The 22093-nt window shown below is 41.9% G+C and overlaps 2 protein-coding genes across 2 annotated transcripts; one reads left to right on the top strand and one right to left on the bottom strand.

Annotated features, from left to right (window-relative positions):
* Positions 1–143: 143 nt before the first annotated feature.
* tpte (transmembrane phosphatase with tensin homology) lies at positions 144–21761 on the bottom strand. Its single transcript, XM_054755740.1, has 26 exons — positions 21026–21761; positions 20284–20395; positions 17511–17896; positions 16796–17444; positions 16556–16717; positions 15744–16143; positions 15196–15667; positions 14526–15123; positions 9264–9312; positions 9040–9120; positions 8207–8254; positions 7967–8128; positions 7660–7779; positions 6022–6121; positions 5885–5948; positions 5753–5817; positions 4939–4999; positions 4679–4760; positions 2832–2920; positions 2699–2760; positions 2543–2623; positions 1186–1291; positions 1017–1114; positions 842–937; positions 601–671; positions 144–521 (listed from the first exon to the last, which is right to left on the bottom strand). Exons 2-26 carry the CDS (start codon positions 20333–20335, stop codon positions 419–421), a joined length of 4257 nt encoding a protein of 1418 aa, XP_054611715.1. The 5' UTR covers positions 20336–20395; positions 21026–21761; the 3' UTR covers positions 144–418.
* On the top strand, positions 10849–14071 carry fgl1b (fibrinogen like 1B). Its single transcript, XM_054754222.1, has 9 exons — positions 10849–10984; positions 11067–11156; positions 11227–11491; positions 11559–11718; positions 11782–11879; positions 12170–12258; positions 13222–13347; positions 13424–13488; positions 13763–14071. Exons 1-9 carry the CDS (start codon positions 10979–10981, stop codon positions 13941–13943), a joined length of 1080 nt encoding a protein of 359 aa, XP_054610197.1. The 5' UTR covers positions 10849–10978; the 3' UTR covers positions 13944–14071.
* Positions 21762–22093: the final 332 nt, after the last annotated feature.

The following is a 22093-nucleotide window of genomic DNA, read 5'->3' as shown; positions in this document are numbered from 1 at the left end:
TGGCATTCATCTGAATATGCCTATCCTGTACTTTTCCATAGAAATTGGCCATCTGGTTTTCACCATGCATTGCCTAGTCTGCCGTCACAACCATCTTAGCTGCCCTAGTAGTACCTTACAAAATCAGATCCATTTTTTTTTTTTTTTTTTTTTTTTTTCAGCTATAATTGTTTTCTTTCCGAAAACAGAACAGTGGCAAGTCTTGTAAAGTTAAATGTTTCCATACTTTTCCAGACCTGGACATTTCTCAAATCAAACTCCATACGTGTGTAGGAACCCTGCATTATGTGCTTTGACTTTTTCCCCCTTGTGGTGGTTCTGCAGTAGCAAGCCCCTCCCACACTTTTAAAAGGTAGTTCTGTTTTACTTGAACAACTCAATCCAGACAGTCCATCTTGCCAAAGAGCATTTATTATGATTAGTTGTCTGAGAAGGACAATGTGACACCAAAGTCCTCCTTATACAGGTCCCATGTTTTAGGCTTGTGTGGGTTGTCCAGTTCCTCTCTGGGTAAAAAGAGCCTACAGAGACATGATCACACACCATTAAGTTCCTTTTTACACTCGATATGAATCAGAAATATTACTGGAGGAGACGTACTTGTTGTCCGATATGAAGGAAGTATTGAACCAGAAGTAGAAGGGGACATCTTCATATCCTTTAGGAATACCCTGAGGAGGGAACAGTAAATATGTACAGTAACACTATTTCTATGAGATAAGATTGATATTTAATATAACATACTGGTCTTTGAACCTGCCTACTGTAGATCATACAATACATCATTTATAAATCACATTTTTACCACTAATTTATTTTCCACATCTCAAAATGCACTCACAGCACTGGACTCAAACATGACCTTGACATCCCCTTGAACCACAGGTCCATTGTGGAGGCTGATGATTGCTGCATTGCTGCCCACATCAGGGAAAACCTCGAAAAAAACAAGCAGTGGTTGCGTGTCTTAGCCTCTCTGCAAGCATCCACTTTGACTCGAGCAGGCTGAGACTTACTGAGCAGTTGTGCTGTGTGGCGCACACACACTCAAACACAAGCTCTTTCCGCACGATGATCTTCACCTTCAGGTCACTGCCGTCACCTCTGCCCACACCTGACGAGGGGGAAAGACACACATCAGTATGAAAAATACACACAGGAAGTGAAGATAACTAACTCAAGGACCTGCTATGGAGTGGATGCGGATGCTCTTCATCCTCAGGCTTTTTGGAGGGGGAAGCTGCCTGTTGAATTTAGTCTTCATCACCTCGTAATAGCCCACGTACCTGCTCTGTGGTACACACACAATAATACAGCGTAATTTTTGTAAATACATTTCAAAATTTGCACAACACAGCAACAGAACCAATGTTGTAAAGGCGGCAACAAGCAAACTGCTCACGATGGCTTCATTGCAAACAGTATGGCAAGTGTAACACGCAACATTTGAAAGCCCTAGCAGAGGTAGATAAAGCTGCTGGATGCTGACCACTCATGGTACTCCAAATGCAGCTATTACCATCCAAAACGACAACAGGATGTTGCCTACAGCCACAGGACTGACTGCCAGTATTTTTGAACCAGTGCTAACTGGAGAACCTAGAACCTATTTGCTTTGTTTTTTTTTTTTGCTTTGCTTTGGTTGGCGACTCAACGGTTAATTGAAGAGGCATTAATTGAAGCATTTACTGTAAAGTCAAACCTTGGTTCTCGTATTGCTCAAACCAAACTAGTCTGTTTGCCGTGTCATGTATTCAGCGAAATCAAGTGCTGACTCACTGGTCGTGCAATTTTTTTTTATAGAGTGCGACTGCTAAACAACATAACCATTTAGTTGCTATCTGGAGCCCTGATATAACACACCACCACATATAATGTATAATGCAGTGGTGTGCAGTCAGGGCCAGCAAAGCCTTCTCTGCTGGCCTAAACACTATCTGAAGCACTCACCTACATTTACAACTTAAGTTCTCGTATTTCTTCCACGAAATTGCATTAATTTACTCCCAACAGTCTATTATCGTCATTTAGTAGCGATTCTTGGCTGCACAGCTTCCAGTAGTGCATGTGTAAGTTCCTTTTTTTTTTTTTTTTTTTGTCCAATCAGATTTCAGCTTCTGCGTGTTCCATATTACATCCAACCAGGGCCAGCAGAATCAGGAGTGGTGGCCCATATTCACATACACACTACTGAGTGCCAAGTTTAACACCGGCTCCACCAAATTGGTTCCCCCTGCTCCGAGTCACTAGCAGTAATGTAAACCGGGTGTATTGGTTACTGTACTGTCGCGGAAACCTAGCAGTTACACTTGGGCGACCGTGGATTGAAACCCCGCCACAGACAATTTTTCGTAGCATATTTCTTTAAAAGATTAAAAATATTCTATTCAGTTGAGTCCCCACCCAAGGCCCAGGTAGCAAATGCACCGCACGCCACTGGGACAATGTATCGTTTTTCTCCAGTGTAACCACATTATGCACAGACTGGCTTCAAGTGTAAACAACAATGCTTGAATACAAACAACACAAGTCCATGTCTTACTTGAGAGGGAGTCTCCACTCCTTGAAACTTGGAGCTCCGACTCTTGTCCGTCCTCCTCTCCCCAAAGTACTCCAGACTGTCCTGGAAAAGAATGAAAAGACCACAGCGGATTAAAGACGTCTTACTGTCTTGTCTTTTTAAGATGAAAGCCTTTACCTGCGCATTCTCAAACTGGTCACTGTCAATGAGCCAGGTGCACACCAGAGTGCCAGTACGACCTTCAGAGCAGAGTTAGCACAGCTTTAGTTCCACTTACTGCACACAAAAAAAGCCCAAAATGAGGAATTACCTTTCCCTCCTTTGCAGTGAATAGCAATGACGTTTTTGGGATCGGCAGACATCCACTCTCTTACGCTCGCTGTGTATTTCAACATGTCCCTGAAGCGCACACGGGGTCGAAACAAGAATGTCACTCATTACAGAGCAGACCTCCGCCAAGGCTGAACAATCCTTATTTGTCAAGTTTTATGAACATCATCCCCCTAGCGTAAGCTCAAATTGGAAGATTGGGTACCACGTTGACCCGAATATAACTCCACCCCAAATATGAAACCCCTCTTTTTGGAAATATTGTACAGAATCACAATGAAAAGGTGCTTCATTGATCACCGTTGTCTTAAAATAACATAACTCTTCCTCTGTTGTTCGCTAACCACCTTTAAGAGACTTTTTTTTGGTGTGAGTGCCTGGAAGAAAAGCTCTAACTCGCTGGGGAGAAGTCGTTTGGCGCCATATGGTGGTTTTGCGTGTATAAATCTCTAAAAGTATAAGCCAACGTTGTTGGGTTTTTTTTTTTAGGGAAAAAAAAATGGCATCTCAGTTTTTGTTATTTGTTCCAAAAAGTCCAACGAAAAACAAAAACGTACAAAAACGGAGGCAATTTTCCCCAAAAGAAAGCATGTAAATCCAACTAACGTTAACAAAAATACATTTTTGGAGAATAATTACAGTTTTACATGCAGAAAAAAAAAGCAAAATAATTATAAATGACGAATGGCTGGAACTTATTCCTTCCACTACATCCTGGTGAGATGGAATTCAAGTGTTTCTCACCTTCTTTATCAAATTGCTGGCACTCACAACTTTCTTAGGCCCCAAGGTGGGTTATTTAGCCGTCACACTCAATTAAACAAATGCCCGGACAGTGAGTCAGCAACGTGTACGGTGCTTTGTTTGGGCACTTGAGGTCACAGAAATGATACAAGTACAGGGCAAATAGACTCCTTTTATATTATATTATCAAAAGGATATTATGATATTTGTTTCAGTTATATAAACAGATAAAATAAGACATATTAGAAGTAAATAAGATAACATTCTCACACATTAGCAGTTCCTTGCGGTGGCTGTTGTCTCTTCAGTGTAATCTAATGGCGGGTTTAAATGGCGTTACACTTATATTACCCAAAATAGTCGACGTAAGAGTAAATAAGACATTTAAAAACAGAAATAAAATCGCTCGTGTGTACGTGTCACAATAAATGTGTTCCCTTGCCCTTGCCCAAACGTGTGGAGGACAGGAAGTGACGTCGGAGGTTCAGAGTTGAGTTTTAGCTTGTCGTGTGTTATGGCCCCAGCAGTATTATTAAATGCCGATCACGTCTGGCCCTTGTCTCACCGAACGTTGACAGCTTGTGGCCAATGTAGAATACTACATTCACAATTAGAATTCCACTTCTGCCTTCTACTTGTATTTACGTTCATTTAGCCGTTTTTATGCATGAAAATGCTTAATCTAGGCCAAGAATGAGTACAATTTGCTTTCATAGTTTTACTGATTTCATACACAGGAATTGTCCTGCATTTTAAACGTCCGACCACCCACTAACATTTTCGTCCAGTTTGGTCTCGTCAATGAAAACTCACTCATGACTCGTCACATTTTAGTCAACAAAAAGCCATGTGCGGCTCGTCACCATCATGAAAAAAAAAAGCTTGGTTAACAAAATAATTTTGTCGTCGTTGACGAGAACAACACTGACTGAGGTTTGACTGTCTTGCATTTGGATCAATGTGGAACTTTTTACATAATCCTGCAAACTGACAAACAGCTCACCTCGGAGGAGATCAAACTTTTTCAAAACAAATTCCCAGACTCATGCAGTTTCAAGAAATTGAGATTAAAAACTCTCTCACTCTAAAGAAGGTACGTTGTGGTCGTCTATGAACACCCGTTCGACCCTGTAGTGGAAGAACTGGGGGTCGTAGCCTTTCTCACCTGCCAAAATACAACAGCAAAAAAAAGATTATAGTTAACGTCTGTCCGATTTGTGTACGGATCGTGTTCGTGCGTTTTTGGAAGATGCCTGGTGGGATACACTGGTGGTCTACAACCACGCGTTCCTGGTTGTGTCTATGTGGGACTACAAGTGATGTACAGCAAGGAGACAACTTACTGCAAAGGTTGTAAACTCTGTAATGGCCGTCATGTTTGGTGTCCAGGAACCTTGCCACCTCCTGTGAGCAAAGGGACGGCACCCATCATGTATTATTTTCAACCACTTTTCTACAAAGCACCACGGTTTGCTTCAGCCTGTAAAATCTGGCATTTCCCCGCCATTTGCATGTGTTGGTGCCTTTCACACAGAACTGGAGCAAAATGTGGAACCTGAAAGTCGACTTGGTAGTATCAAAGCCTGAACAGAGGAGGGACGTAGGCGGGAAATAATGGAAAGCTGGGGCAGTAGGGGGTCACTTCCCTGTTGTGTTGAAAGCGATTGACTAGTATCCTATCACATAAAAGTTGGACAATTGCAGTGTCGCCGTGTGAAAGCGCACACTGTTATGGCAATATCACACTTTTGATAGATTCTGTGTAAAAAGCACAGGTGGACGAACACCAGATCTACTCTTACGGCTCTGAGGCACCAATCGTTTTCATTCTATGGCGCTTTCATTGTAAAGGCTCCGGCTTGTAGGGATTGCAATGGTACGCTTCGGTATGCTTGTTGAGGGCGGAGCTGGACACGCTGCTGTCTGTTGACTGGTCGATAATGAACGAACGGAATGACAAAAGTAGGATTCCGAGTTCTGTTTCGTAAGTGTTCAGACTGTTCTGCGGCGTGGGAATACGGTGTAATCCATGGTACGTTCTCAAATGTTTACCACAGCGGCTGGTAGCAAAACCGGCAGGTTCAGGGTTGATTCGTTTTGTACCCTTAGCCCCTTTTAAACATGACATCGTGCTTGGTGGAAACTGTCGACACGTACCCTGATTGGGTTCCTGTAGAAGGACTGCTTCCCAGATGAAGGGAAAGACATGGCGATGACACGGTCTAAGACAACAAGAGGAAGGGAAAAACTGCCAGAATGTCAACAAGCTGCATGTTATGTTGGTCCTACCTGTGACATAGGTGAGGTCAAGGTCAAACCCATCCTTCTGGTAGCGCCGTTTGTTCTCAGAGACCTAAAAGAAGAGTGCACACAATGTCTCCTTTGAGTCTAATCACTCTACGTCCGCACAGTGGCCGTCCTCTTACCATCCTCCTGGTGACCTTCTCCAGCTCTCTCTTCTGGGCCGCCAGCCTGAACACCCTCACCAGAATTATAATCCTCAAGAAGCGCAGAAAGGTAACCACCCTAGGGGAGGAAGTGACAAGTAAAATGTAAAAAAGTACATCAAATGCTATTGGACAAATTGTCTCATGAGGAAAATTCGGTGAAAATGTGAACGACGGAGCATTAGGGCCACACTGGAAAAAAAATTATCTTGAGATTGAGAATAAAAGTCGGAAATTTAGGAGAAAAAAAAAAAGTCTGAATATTTCCTTTGCCCAAGGCCAAAGGTCACATACTGCAAGTCCCCCCTTTTCATAGCGGTCTCAGGCAATGCCTGTAACATAACGTCACAAGTTGTTTCTTCTAAATTGAAGACTTTTTATTCTCGTAAATGTACGACTTTATTCTATCGTTCTTAAGACATTCCCGAGACGTCAGGAAGGCGAACGTGAAAGGGCTAGCATGCTAATCTGCTTGTGCTCAACTGGTTCCCGATCTTTTTACAGTCACATTCTCCTTCAGACATTAGACTGCTGCACATTTCAAACACATAAACCTTTCCTACATTCCATTAAAGTGAAATATTAAACATGATTCGTTGGTTAATTAATTTTATGGTAAGTAATTCTGCTTCAAAAATGTGTATTGCGCATGGTCACATTTCGCTAAAAGGTTTAAAAGAGCACTGATGAACAGATAAGGTGTGAATTTCTCTCGGAGATGAATAAAGTATCAAAGCATTTATCCCACATATCTTTTATTTCAGCCGGATGTTGGGATCCTTCTCTTTAAAAGGGTTGAACTTGAGCCTCACTTTTGTCCGCTTGCAATTGCTGTGATTTAAATCTGCGTATTCATTTGAGACCAAATTGAAAGGGAAAGTTGAACAAACATGATAAAGTAGTATCCAATTTACAAAAATACACACAAGCCGCGATAAAAACCTCATTTTCAGGGGAATCTCCACTCTCTCTCATCCTGACACGCGCACACATTGACAGGTTTTCACAGTTCGAGGACTGGAAGGCCAATATAAGTTAAACCTTCACGATTGAACACTCTTAATGCACAACATAATCATCAAACATACTTTCTTATTCGCATAACTCACACAGAGCAATGGAAGAACTTCATGCCGCGTCTCCTTCCTTCTTTCCGCTACGACAGTGCGCTCCGTAATATGAGGCGTTCAGGTGCGCTCGTAATTGTGAGCGTTAGGCGCTAATTGTTTTCCATTTTTATTTACTGTACCTGAAGAGCTATGCTCTATTTTCCCTCTGACACGTGATATACGACTGATAAAGGCTAAATGTATTATTTCTAAAAAAAAATGATTAAAAAGGTATATTAAAATATTCTGCTTTAGTTTTCTCATGTTGTGGAGGTGCTTCATGAACCATTCGGGGTCGAAATATTAGAAACAGCTCTCATTATGATCTGCAATGTTAGAATAAACATATTGAATCAAAACAGGGCATTGTTATATTTGTAAAAGGCAGGATTATTTTTTATTTTCAATAAAGGGTACAGGTGTACCTAATGAAGTGCCCAGTGAGTGTATTTCCACGAACTGCACGCTGAGGATTATGAGTGACGATGGCATCGTGAGTGTGGTGTACCTGGGAATGAGGCTGGCGCCTGACAGGTCAGTGAAGGTGTAGCTCATGGTGACCACCAGCGTGACGACCACAACACAGGCGTCAATGATGTTCAGCTTGGAGCCAAAATACACTTTAAACCTTTAAAAAAAAAAAAAAGGAAAAAAAAGTGAAATGTGTTTTGAAAACATCCAATGTGTGCAACATTTCAAAGCATACTCCTGGAGGCCATTTCATTTCCTGCACAGCTTCCCTCTTTGTAACTTCCTCTTTAACGTGACAAACAATCAGAACCCCTCGCACAGCGTGCTCTTCTGGACTGCTTTACCCTTCCACGTAGAGCCTGAGGAGAACGTCAGCCAGGAAGAAGAAGGAGATGATGAGGGACACCGTCTCCAGAGAATTCCCAACCTCCCTGCTCCTGGCTGGCAGGGAAATGTCCACGATGACGAGCACGATGTCAACCAGGATCAGTACCACTCCAAATACACTGGGGAAGAAATCAAACAGTAAATATCATCCTTCAAAATAAGCTAGTACTACTTCCGGAATTCCAAAAAACACTGACCGGAATCCAAAGGACATAACAAAGGGGGTAATCTTCTTCCGGATGTTTCTGTAAAATGAGAGTTTAATTTTTAACAAAATAAGAGATAACATTTTCTTTTCAATGAATAAAAGTACGTCCGTACTACGTTCCTGCAGGTGCTAAAACGACAGATTTTTTTCTTGCTGTAAATTATAAACAATAAAACATTTTAATATTCACAATGTAATAAGAGCTGGGGGGGGACTGATGACCTCACTAAATGGCTAACATAGTGAAAGTAAGACATTGAAACATAAGTAATACGTTTACGCTAGTCAAAGATCATTTATATGGAGGGACGCATGGACCTACAGTGTTGCAAAAATATTTATCAAAGATCCTCTACATCAGTGGTCCCCAACCTTTTTTGACCCACGGACCGGCTTGTGTTCCCACAAATCTCCCGCGGACCGGGGGACTGTTTTACAGAGCCTACTGCAAAAACACTAGTCAAAGATCTTCTACATGACAGGAGGGGGCCAGTGTGTGGTCAATCATGGATCATATTTGGCCCTGGGGCCGCCAGTTGAGGAGCCCTGATCTACGTACATGAAGAGTGCTGCCTCTGCTGCTCATTTAAGGACTGTTGCAGATTTTTTTAAATTTAATTTTATTTTTTTTAAATGGTGCTGCTAGTTGAATAGTTCTGCTTTGAGCTGAAGTCTCACGAGATTTACCGATGTCACGCGTGATGTTGGAATTTTTGTTTGATCCGTGAGCAGAAAACGTTGCTTGCGTGAGCTCCAAGTTGTAGCACATCCTACAGTCGAGGTTCTGCTGTATGTTTCCTAGCATGAAGACGTTGTACTCACTGGTAGAGGGTGTCTGCTTCCACGGCATCCGCCCTCCCATCATCGATCTCCACTTTAGCATCATCCATCTTTGCAACACTTCTAAAAAGCCATTAAAAAAAAACAATCACGTCATGACACAAAGTGGCACACGAAATGGTTGAAACATTAAACAGTGCAGTAAAAACACACAGACATGCATGAATAAGAGGTTAATGTTTCCCGTGGAAGTCATGTGTTCTCACCCATTCACACCTGAATCCGAACCCGGGCTGAAGTGGACCGAGGTCATGACTTAAAAAGTAGTTTGCTATGGACGTCAAGCGTCTACGTGAGGCAAGAGCAGCGTGCACAGATTTATTTGCTAAGTCAAAAGTAGCAGCTAAGAAAAAAGGAGCATAAAAGTACAAAAATATGTGTTAATTGCCAGGAAGAAAAAAAAAGAGCAGAAAGCATGCAGGATAAAGGGGAATTCCCGCTTCTTCTTCTTCCTTCGCTGCTTACCGTTGGCGCTGACATTCGGGACAAGAACCGGGAATCGATCTTGTGACTTTTCACGGACACAAAGGAAGGTGGTTCAAAGGTTAAACGGAAGGTTTGTGTTTCTTGCCATCCACTCCTCCTCTTTTTGCAAACGTAGCGGTTTTTTTTGTTCTTGGGACTTCCTGGATTTTTTTCTCCTCATCTCTCGTAGTTGCAAAAAAAAAAAAAAAACAATCACGCGCCTCCTCCTCCCCTCCCGTCCCCTCCCCTTTGGCACATCTGGTTCTGATTAAAAGTGCGCACGTGCCCTTCTTATATACAGTTTGTTTGTTACCAAAATCCTTTTCAATCCAATTAGTACCGTAAATTAGCCTTTTTTTGTAAGCACAATATAAATATGTATTTATTTACTGGCAGATAAGGAAAATTGGGGATGTGTGTTCATCGTTTTTTTTTTTTTTATTATTGTTATTATTATCAGTTTTTTTATTCGCAGATCTGAATAAGACGTTATAGTTGTGGACACAAAATGTTTATTACATTTACTTATTTATTTATTGGCACATCCGGCTAAATGAATATTTGTAATATTTATTTCTTGATTTATCGGCGGATAAGGAAAAGTGGGGCCAGGCGGGTGTCAGCCGTTTGTATTTATTTATTTGATAGCAGCCCTCAAGTGGTTGTAGCTGTGGGCGCACCATTTTTTCATTCTCTTTCATTTTTAATTGATTTATTTATTGACACATCCGGATGAGTGTGACTCGATCGACCCACCGTTCGTATTTTATTTTCGTAATTGTTTTATTTTTTTGTGCATTTCTTGGTCATTCTGGAAAAGTATCAACATTTTTCATGAATTTTACTTTCTTTTGTTATAACTTATTGGGAGGTAGAGACAAGTGTGAATAGATACAAACCCATCATTTTTGTTTTATTTTATTGTTCTAATATTTCAGATCTGGGGATAGGCCAGGACACATCATTATTTTACATTTGCATATTCATTGGCTGAGAGGGAAAAGTGGGATCTTTTTTCATTTAATTTGGCTTATATTTATTTATTTATTGGCAGATTTGGATAAATGTGAATAAATGTGGAACCGTCATTTACTTAATTACATCTTGTATTTATTTGCTTATTTATCCCAAACCTGCATAAGTGAGAAAACATGTGGACCCGTCGTCTATTTGACGTTTTATTTAAATGTTAATTTATTATATTTTCTGGATTTTTACAAATTTGGTTCACAATGCAAGAAATGTATCTTAAATTGCTAAAAATAATAATAATAATAATTCTAGCAGTGTGTTGCAATGCTTGATAGGAAAAAATAGTTTGGGCTCTGACTTTGGCATGGTCGTTCTTCTAATGTGGACCATGCAGAACCAGCCCAACCCTCCTATAAATAAATACTGACCAAACCTTCAGAAGAACAGAACACAGAGCCTGGAGACAACAAGGGAACATTGCAAAATGAAGGCAGGACATTTACTATTCAGTTCCAAATATTGTCTATCTATTGTTTTAACTCTATGTACTACCATGCTTTTGATGATTTCAGATTTACAGTGGCTTCATTCTAGAACACACCTTCATGTTTCTATTGTTCTTGGTTTTCCCAAGCAAGACTTCATCATCACATCAGTTCTCAGTAAGTATAATCTTACTAGTAGATAGATAAGATACATTTTAAAATGAGCCTGTGTTTCCTTATTCAAAAGGTATGTGGTCCCGAGGTAGCAGCTCTCAAGCGGAGCATCAAGAAACTGGAAAACAAACTCCTCATCGGAGCTTGGCAGGTGGAATACTTGCAGAGGCACAAACACTTCCGTCCAATAACCCCTGGCCGGATTATGTCAACTTCCACTCCATACGCTGATACCAACAACAGCAGCAGCAGCAACGACAGCAGCAGTGTTGGAACGCTGGGCGGCGCCAACGTGACAACACTTCCACCAGCAGGAAGCTTGATCGTCCATGACAGAGGTACAAACGCTCTCTTGGATCAATAGCCACATATCAATCATATCAATAATGTATTTCGTATTTTTAGACTGTTCTGAGTTGTTTGACAGAATGAAACCACCAAGTGGTTTTTACCGCATCAGACCCAAATCGCACCAGGAGCCCTTTTTGGTCTACTGTGACATGGACGATGGAGGAGGATGGACAGTTTTCCAGAGACGGCGACATGGAAAAGTTGACTTTGACAGGTGTTGAAAGAACAATGACTGTGAGCGTCATGTTAGCAATAATAACAATCATTTGTCCTCTAGGGACTGGGTGGACTACAGAGACGGATTTGGAGACTTCAAACTGTGGAACGACGAGTTCTGGTTGGGAAACGAGCACATGTATTCTCTGCTCTCGGAAGGTAAGCAATAACGGCGTAGTACAGAGACACTGTATGGACAAAAGCACTGGAACACCTGGCCGTTAGATTGTTTGATGGGTTGCGGTCAGGACATCCAACACACAAAAAGCGCTTTCCAAAAACTGTTTCTACAATGCCTTAAATAACTTGGTGTAAGATTTCTTTTCTTGTCTTTATTTTTAAGACTTAAAAGACGAGAGTTAACTAAGCGGTCTAACCCCGAGCCTGATTGCATAGTAATCATTTAGGAGGTGCGTCTTCATACTTTTGGCCATTTTTGTGTGCCCAAGGTAAGAACCTGCTGAAGATCGACCTAATGGACTGGGAAGGAAAGAGAAGTCATGCTTTTTATGACAACTTCCACATCACCAATGAGGCTGTATGTAACACCATTCTACTCTACTTTACATACAACTGGTAATGGTAATGGTAATGGTAATGGTAATGGTAATGGTTTAATTCATGTTGAACATGCACACAAATTACAGTGGAGCTCATCACATAACACAATTCTGCATGTCCAAGAAGGAGTCGGAAGAAGCAAAGCTTATTTAATCCTCCCCCTCATCAGTTTCACATCAGTTGCAATACATTTGTTCAATGTACAACCCACTGGAATACTTTAATCATAGATGTCACACTGCTTTCAAAAGAAATGCATTTTTCAGCTTTTTCGTAGTCACCAAATTTTTAGGAACCAATCCATTAAAAACTATTTTTATATTACTTTGACGATATGACTTGAACTTGGATTTAGATGATGCGTGTTTTGGAGTAATGCGAACACACTGGAAACAAACTGTTCAAAAGAACAAATTAAAAGAGTAAAAGAAAGCATGCATGGCTGGAATGGACCCCACACCACCTGCTTTAAAAGGCAGCAGCTGTACCATTACACCACCAGTTGGTGAATTATGACATTTTCTTCTGTTTCTGCTGCGTTACTCTTCTTTTTTTTTTCCTCTCCTGCCTCGGGCTGAGCTGGTGGTCTATGCATCACGGCAGCAAAGCACACCCCTTGCGCAAAATGAGGCCCCCCCATGAATCATGGTTGCCTTTGCACAACGCATGTTCTGTGTGCCTTGTAGAAGCCCCTATTACGATGCTCTTCACTCTTGTGAATACATGAAAATTGTTCTTGGGTCTGGCAATTTTCCGGCTTCTAAATTAGTATCAGAAGCCGGCTTTACAATACCTTTCTTTCAGTGGCACTGTTGTGGATAAACGGTTTGCACAACAAGTTCCCACATCCAGAGGGAACCTGAAGTTTGACACCCAATAATCACTTCAATCTTGTGTTTAGCAGAATCTCTGTAAAAGAGGTTTTAAATTCCCATTCCAGGATCGATATCGCCTCCAGTACAGGATGTACAGCGGCCGAGCTGGGGATGCCCTGGCCGGTGGTGGGGGCATGGTGGAGCAGTGGTCCGCCTGCCTCAGTGGCATGCAGTTCAGCACCAGGGATCAGGTTAGTGTGCGGATCTTTTGTGATAAACTGGTGCTTTTATACTATAATGTGCAGAAGTTGATGTTGTCATTAACAGGACAATGATCGCTACATTCAGGGCAGCTGTGCCCAGGAGAATAATGCTGGTTGGTGGTACAACAGGTGAGACCTTATTATGCATTTAAATACAGTGTTTCCTCAACTGCAGAGAGTTCCTTATATTAGTGGTATTATGGAGGCATCTTTTTTTGTAGAAATATGTCATTTTAGGCAATTAGGGAGATGCGACTATTTGAGGAAATACAGATTGGGTATTGGTTTGTACTAACCTGTACAATTCCAACAATAACCCAAATGCAGCTTGTCAAGCATTTGTTGTTCAAGAGATGCTGTGATTTACTTCCAATGACCATTTGTTGTTTGTTTCCACCCACAGATGCCATGTCGCCAACCTGAACGGGAAGTTCTACCGCAGAGGAAAGTATAAGGGTCAGTTTGACAATGGTGTGGTGTGGGGCACCTGGAGGGGCCTTTGGTATTCGCTCCGACACACCACCATGAAGGTGCGCCCTCTGCTTTTCTTGGACGCCATGGGCAGTGGTGGCGGGGATGTTTAAATGCGCAAAGCATCGCATGTGTCACTGACTTTGAAGACAGACTACTGTTTCATTATTCCCTGACAATGTCTCTCTTCTTTTTTTGCAAATAATCACTCAATACCAAAATGCATGTAATGTAACTCAGAATAAAAACAACTTGCATCTCATTTAGAACTTATGTTTATGACCTCGAAACCCATTTATAGCATGGCATTATTTACGAGGAACAATGCAAATTTTTTGAGAAAACAGTAAAAAAATTGGACACAATTGTGATTTAATAATTGCAATAAAAAGAGCTAAATTTGTTACGAGTGACAATCTCCCAAAATAAAATATCTAAAATAGGACATAATTTTGTTGCAATAGCAAAATAGGGTATGATGTTCTTGCAAAATGGAAGAAATATTGCAAAAAACAAACAATACTTACCACAATGTTAAGATTCTAAAGGTTAGGATGTCTATTTTTATCATTTTGGTAAAATATGAAACTTTTTCAACACCTACATGCACCTACAGTGCATTACTTTTACTATAAAACCCTGCTAAATTCTCAGAAGAAGAGATAATCACAGACATAACAGACAAAACATCTAATTCCCACCATCTTTGTACACTGGGGAAAGTTCAAGGGTCACCATCCTCTCCTCCGCCTCACTCAGCCTGCAAGCAGGACGTTCAGTGCTGGCGTAGCCTCCAGCACCAGGCAACGAGTGCCACTGGTCTTTCCTGTGCTCTGATGACGACACACTGAAGGTGGAGCTGCGCTGACGCCCTTTGGCTCCAGAGCAGGACTGAGCCTCCTTCAGCTTTCTTGCCAGCATGTTCCTCTGGATAGGGGATGGACCACGGCGGTTCCAGTTTTGCTCTGCCCGTTCCACACTAAGCAGGTTCACTCCGTGAGGACTGGCAAGACTTGTGGCTGGACCACCAATTCCTGAGATTCCCATCTGCCTCTCTGTGGTGCCACTGTGGTCCAGATGTTCCTCAGAAGTATTGGTTCCTGCATGTTTCACTTCATTACTATGAAAAGGGATGGAGGTTTCTATCCAGGGCTTCCTCTGGTTGCACCCCTGAGCTCTGGAATGGGTCCACTTTGGGGTGTCGTGCTCTGGAATGGGGTAGGAGCTAAATGATGGCCTCTCTCTTCTCTCTTTGGTCCAAGAGTTTCCTTCAGGGAGAGTCCGAGATCCCACCTGAACCACAAATAAGAATGTTAATGTGACAAAACAGACAAGATGTACTTAAAGGTAACCTGCGTAGTTAACCTGAGTCATGCTCCGCTCTCGGAACGCTCTGTAGTGTCCTGAAGATGAAATTTGGGGTTTTGCATCTGTAAAACTGGAAGTCCGACGAAAATGTGGATTCTTCTGAGAAGAGTTTCCCACTAAGCCACTCCTCTCTACCATCTCCACCCAGTCAGCAGTGCGGTTGAGCCACTTAGAGCTGCCCTCACTTGCATGACCGGAAACGGGGGGTCCCAAAACGAGCTCCACCCTGGGACTCAGTCGGTCCCGCGTGATCCTTGAAGCCTGGAACGGTAACTCAGAAAAAGAATGGTTTTGTTCCTCGTGGGGGCCTGATGGCCCGGTGGGTGTTGGAATGGCAGAGCTGCTTGGCGAAGTGGACGTCTCTACCATGGTGTCATGAACAGGGCTTGAGGAGACGTGGTAGAGCTGTGTGGCCTCCTTTAATCCCTTCTTCTTCATTTCTTTTAACTGCTGCTGAGCCAAGCGATACCTGGGGAGGGATTGCATATTTTACACCACTACAACAGCAAACATGCAGCAAAGTAACACACGATTCTAATACCTACCCAAAAATGGGTGGCAACACCTTCTGACCTGTGGGAGACAGCCTCTCTGGATCCTGAGAGAGATGTGTCATCATCGTCTGTGGAAGAGGCCCCCTGTCCATCTGGGTTGAACTGACCCCCACTGCCGGCACTCGGCTATCGGCAAAGCTCGGCCTCTGAAGGCTGTTACCACAAATGGAGGCCTCGTCTGAGAGTTTTCTCCCGCCAGGGGAATGCATGGAGCCTCTGCGGACGGAGCTGCACTGAGGGGTCCGGCAGAGCTTCCTCCACACGGTTATGATGACAGTGGCCAGAATGACAGCAAGGCAGAGGGATATACCGGCCACCACCACCATGTTACCACCTAGGGGTACAACTCCAGCAAGGACTGGGGGGAGTGATGGAGAAGGTGCCGGAAACGCTGAAGGGAAAAGAAGCAGACAACAGTAATTTAATGGAACACGCATCCGTGTTGCTTCTTTTGGGGCTTTTTTGTAAGCACACACACTACAGAATACATTGTTGCCAAATAAAGAAAAGTGTGTCATAACCTGGAAATGAAACCGAATGCAACATAGCAGAATAGTGGCTAAAAAAAGGTTGAAAATTGATATTAATAACACCATATAATAATACACTTTTCACCTATAACACAAAACGGACATGCAGGCTGTTTTTCTTTAAATATAATTTCTTAGCATATCTGTGATGCATTGGGTTTACACCTTTTTACAGTATTAAAAATATCAAAATGGCATTCTTTGATTTTTCAGTATGTGGCACTTGGATAAGCCTGATCTAGCCAGTAAATGCTATGTGCAAAAGAGACTGACCTGCACAGTCTTCCAGCGAGCAGATGGACTGTTCCTTTACCATGCCAGTGCATTGCTTGCCTTCAACACCAGAGGGCAGCAAACACTCTCTCACACGTTCCCTGACTCCCTCTCCACAGCTCACACTGCACACACTCCACTGCTTCCATGGCCCCCAGAACTCTTCACAATAAAGGAAGACCAAAATGTGCTGAATGGAGCTTTTGGAACATAATAGTGTAAAGCTGTGCCATTACCCACCTTCACTCCTGTGCACCACCAGGCACGTCTGAGCCGGACTCGGGGATCGGCTGTAGTTGAACACAAAGCGGAAGCAGTACTTACTCCTTCCAGGGTAAAAAAAAGAGCAGTTGAATTCCGTCTCATTCTCTCCCTGTGTGAGCCAGTTAAAAGCCAGCGGAGGAGATGACGGCTCCTCCTGCACTGCTGTTCCTCCTGCTCCCATCCCGGAGGAGACAGCAACCCCTCTTCCAATGATGGCGTCTTTATACAGCAACACTTTCCCATTAATGTGTGCACAAGGTGGAGTTACTAGCTTAACACTCACTGTGCCCTCACAACCGCTCCGGTACGCATTCACGTTTCCCACTAGCAGCTTATAGGAGAAGATTTGGGACAAGTAGAGAGGCCCAGAGCTCTTTACCTCCTGTGCGGAGTGAAGCGAGCGTAGGGCCACTTGGATGAAGTCTCGCTCCGTAAAAGGAAAGGCACAGGGAAGCTTGATCATCTGGGAACGGAGAAGTTTGATTGAATGTTGTTTGCGGGCCTGCACCTTGTTGATGCCTTTTCGTCCTATCTGGTTGTACTCCATGTAGCTGACTTCTAATAGGAGAGCGGGGTCGAGGATTGCTGAACAAGGCTGGAAGTATTCATTGGTGGATATTCCAATCTGGAGAGAGAAAGAGGAATGTAACGTTTGCTTTGAAAACTTAAATTTTACTTAGTTTGTGATTACCTGAAAAGAGCTTGTGTTGTTTGCATCCCGCTCGACAGCAATGTGAAATGTTGGCCACTGCACCTGCAGTTCTGAACTCCACCACCAGGTGGTCTCCAAACGCCCTGTCGCATTGGAGTGCATCTCCTCCTGGGTGCTGCTCTGCCTCAACAGGAAGCGGAAAGTTCCCGCATACAGGAAGCAGGAACAGTTGAACTCCACCCGACCTGCAGACTGGTTGTTGGGAAGAGTCCTTGTCAGGAGGGTGGTGTTGGTGTCCATGTTGATGAGAGACAGGCTCATTTGGCGGATGAGGCTGCTGTTGCTTTTTGTGCTGAAGTCCACAAACACGCTGGCATTGCTAAGGGCAACGTGGAAGGAGGGCCAGACGTTGAGCCCCGCCAAAGCTAGACATGGATGAAATGGCAGGTTACTGAGGAATGTTCGTCGCAGTTGTAGCAAACATGAGGGGTTGCTCTTGTTTAGCTGTTGTTCAGCCATTTTTGTCCCCCAGAGTTACCAGAAACAAGGTTGGACGTTTGTGGTTGAATAAAAGTTGTAATATTACAGCATAAAGGAATACCTCATTATGAGGACTGGCAATTTTTATTATTTTCATATTACAACTTTTTTTGTTAATATTACACTCAACAAAAATATAAACACAACACCCTTGTTTTTGTTCCCATCTTTCATGAGCCGAACTCAAAGATGTAAAACTTTTTCTATTAGCACAAAAGGCCTGTCTCTCTCAAATATTGCTCACCAATCGGTCTAAATCGGTGTTAGTGAGCGTCCATCATTCAAGATTCATAATCTATCACCTCACAGGTGTGGCATATCAACATGCTGATGTGACAAGATGATAATTGCACAGGTGTGTCTTAGGTTGGTCACAATAAGAGGCCACTCCACTTGAACTGGCAGTTTAACTGTATAACTCTCACTACAGATCACAATGTCATCTTCCAACATCATTGCCCATGGAGCCTCCTCTGTCTGACCTCATCTGTCAATCTGTCCATCACCAGAGCAAACAAGAAGGGGCTCAGGGCCAATCCTTCATGCTGTCCAACCCCCACCTGGAATCCATCTGTGACACCTATATCACACCTCACTTCGAATAAGATCGAATGAAAAAAAGGTTCTCCTCTCATTCGGTGTGAAAGTGGTACGTTTTTGGCTTCTTTGTTCTTCTTCGTCACTCAGTTTGAAACACTTTCTTAAGTTTAGAATAAGTAAATTGGAGAGGCTAACTCGTCAGCTCGGTAGCTTGCTATGCTAGCGGCGGCCATCCCTGCAGTCATCCCGTAGCCTGCGCAATGTGATGTAAACAAAGAATAATAGGAGAGCAAAGGTGACTTTTGGGTGTTATTTCATGCCTACAGGGCTCTAAAAATGTTAAAACCTGTATTTAGAAAGTCATTAACAGGATTTATGTGCTCTGAATACAAAAATATTGTGTTTATTAATATTGAATCCTACTTTGCAGAAATTCACTTATCGCTGTCGGTCTGGAACCAAATAACCGCGATAAACGAGGGAATGTATACTATTTTTTACGTCTAAATTTTTTGTGAATAACATTTGTATTCAAGTTGAATGGTTTTACATTTATGTACTTTTTGAAAATAACCCTGTGAAAAATTCATAGTCAAGTTGATAAAAAGTTCACATCATTAAACAATTCATGGAGAAGTTGAGATATTTCATCCAAAAAGAACTCTGGTTAGCGTCCTCATTTAAACCATGCAAACTTTTCTGACTCTGCCTCTTAAAAGCATCAGAATCGGAGCCGGAATTGTTCAAATTCAAACGATGGCCAACCGTAGTTGTTAGGCCCAACTCCCTTCCCAGTATTCATCCTCTCTAGAGCTGCTCTAACTTCAACCTTACTGATGCCTGGAACATCCTCATTTACAGCAGTCACAACATCTCTCTCTCTTTTTTTCACATTCATCAATTATTATTTCCATCTTGCCCTCATCTTGCCACCATCCTCACTCGTGAGCACACTCCCACCTTGATCACCCTAATCCTTCCGAACATCACGATCTCTCATGCTCTGCCAATCGGTACAGGTCCTGTTCTCCTTTCTTACGGTTCAGTCTCTCGTTTAGCCAACGCAATCATCGCCCTGCGTCCCATGCCTTTGTACTCCTGCCTACTTTCCTCACCCCCCTTGCTATTCTAGTTCTTCTTTGAATTCTTTGAATTCTGCTGGCCTTTTTCGAGCTGTACATTCTTTGACATCTTTGTTCCACCACCACGTCTCCTTGTCACCTTTCCTCTGTCTAGATGACACACCTAGCGCCTTCCTGCCTGTTTCCCTCATCACTTTTGCTGTGTTTGACCAACCATCTGGCAGATAGATCCTTGTGACCACCACGAGCCTACCGATCTGAACTTCTAGCAACATATTTCTTTTCACATTAGTTACAAAATTTCTTAATTTTTCTACCAAAAAAAAATAAGACCGTATTTTCTTTTTCTATTCTGTGTTTGTGCTATTTTTGACAGTGGCCCTAATACTCCACTGCAGGCTTCAACTGCGACCTTGAACCTCCAAAAAGCAGCACGTTATCACTGTGGTAGTATGGTACGGCACTACTGATCCCATACTAATTCAACATCAACACAAACATGCTTTTCCTCCTTCAGTATGTCCACATGACAGTCACTCTGTGTTCAATGGGTGTTTAGCATTGTCCTGCTAAATGAAGCTCTATTATCATCATAATACACAACATGCTGTACTATATTGTGTAAATCTTGTAGCCAGTGTGACACATACCGTATCCCATGAGCCCCAACAACAACGACAGCAGCGAGGCAACCTGTGGCATTCCGATGTTTTGTTTTGCTGCTACACTTCACGGCCGCCTTCGTCTACCATCCCTTGACCTCTACAAATTAGAGACACATCACAGTTACTATACTCACACAGCATCCAAAAAAAGGCAGTAGACAAACACTCCTAGGTTTTTATTTATTTATTTGTTGCACATTCTAAAAATACAATCACAAAAATGAAGGATAAAGTTGTAATGTAAGAAGAAAAGGTTAAATGTGGATGCTAATAAGACAAAACTTTTCTCTTTAGATATATCTGACTATATTGGGTTTCATGTTGGCTTGGTTTTAGCCTTTTTCCCATCAAAATATTAATACACTTTGAGCAAAGGCTATCGTTGCAAAGGTTTTCCTAGAAATACATTTATTTCATTTTCGTTTTTAATGTCATTGGCAGGTATCCCAATACCGAACATCCAATATCCCAAGCAATATAATAACAATGCTTCCCTGCATCGAAACAACAATAAAGCTACAATAATATATCTCACTGAAACTACTTTTAGGTAAATGGTTATTAGTTGTACGTTTGGTATATTAGTTATTAAATAAAAGCAAGTTAACCCCTGAAAAAATATCAGAATAAACCTTCCTTTTTAGTGTGCTAGTGCACACGCCAATTGTGTAGTAAAACAATAATTTGATATTAGCTTCCCAAATGTGTATTAAAACTTGGTACTCACGTTTCCTCATTCATTTCAGCCACGTTCGTCCACTTCTCGCGGTGTTTTTGGTCCATTTTCAGATGAAATGTCTTTTTTAAGTCCGTTTTTATTCTACTGTGTGTTTCAGGCGTTCACACACGAACAGTGGCGCGCGCCGCTGCTGTGCGCGTGGTTGACAAATGTGACGTCATGTGTCCATTACGATTGCTTTGGTTTGGTATTTGTTTTAATGCCTCTTTTCATACTTTTCTTCTTGTTTCCTTGCCTATTGTTGTTTTGCCCCCTATAGATGTTCTTTACGTTTGTTGTTTAAAAAAATACTGGGAATGTGAGGTGATAGACAACCACCACACATCACTCTTGGCATCTTCTGGATTGTTTTATTCATTCCTGTAGCACAATGAGACTAGTTGTGGGACCTGCAAAGTTTGTATTCTTTGTGATGTCACCACAGAAGGGTACCATTGATGGAAACGGGAAAATTACGGTGGCCATGCCCCTATCTATGCCTTTTAACATGAAATAATCCAAATGTAATAACATTTTTAAAAAAAGTTGATTACAAACAGAAAATAAATAATGGGTAGGTGAAGGAAAGCAATGACATTTCGAATAAGTAAACACTATAGTTAACATTTTGACTGAATTGCACAATTGATGAGTAATTTCTGGTTATAGATTACAGATAGGTTACAATCAGTTAATGAAAAGTATCGCTTAATATTGTTGAATCTGTTATTATTGTATTGGTATTGTCGCTTGATGACGTCAAGCTGCATCAAGTCTGTGTATATGTTAATAAAGTATATCATTATAATATAATTGTGTATAATTAGCTAAATATTAGTGAGTTACACTCAAATGATTCAACCCTCATTGTAAATTATGTTTAATAACTTGCAATAGTTAGTAATAAACATTTTCAAACAGCTCAGCACATGTAATATTACAAATGTCCACTTTAAAAAAATCAATTGAAAGTTGCAGTTTGAGGAAAAAAATTGTATTTGAATGAATAATTTGTTCAGCTGTACATACGCTAATTAATTTTAACAAGCAAATGCCAGCATACATAGCATAGCATGT

This window comes from Dunckerocampus dactyliophorus, chromosome 16, assembly GCF_027744805.1.
Source record: "Dunckerocampus dactyliophorus isolate RoL2022-P2 chromosome 16, RoL_Ddac_1.1, whole genome shotgun sequence".
NCBI lineage: Eukaryota > Metazoa > Chordata > Actinopteri > Syngnathiformes > Syngnathidae > Dunckerocampus > Dunckerocampus dactyliophorus.
Note: the sequence above shows the minus strand (reverse complement) of the source record. Positions and strands in the feature narration are given on the sequence as shown.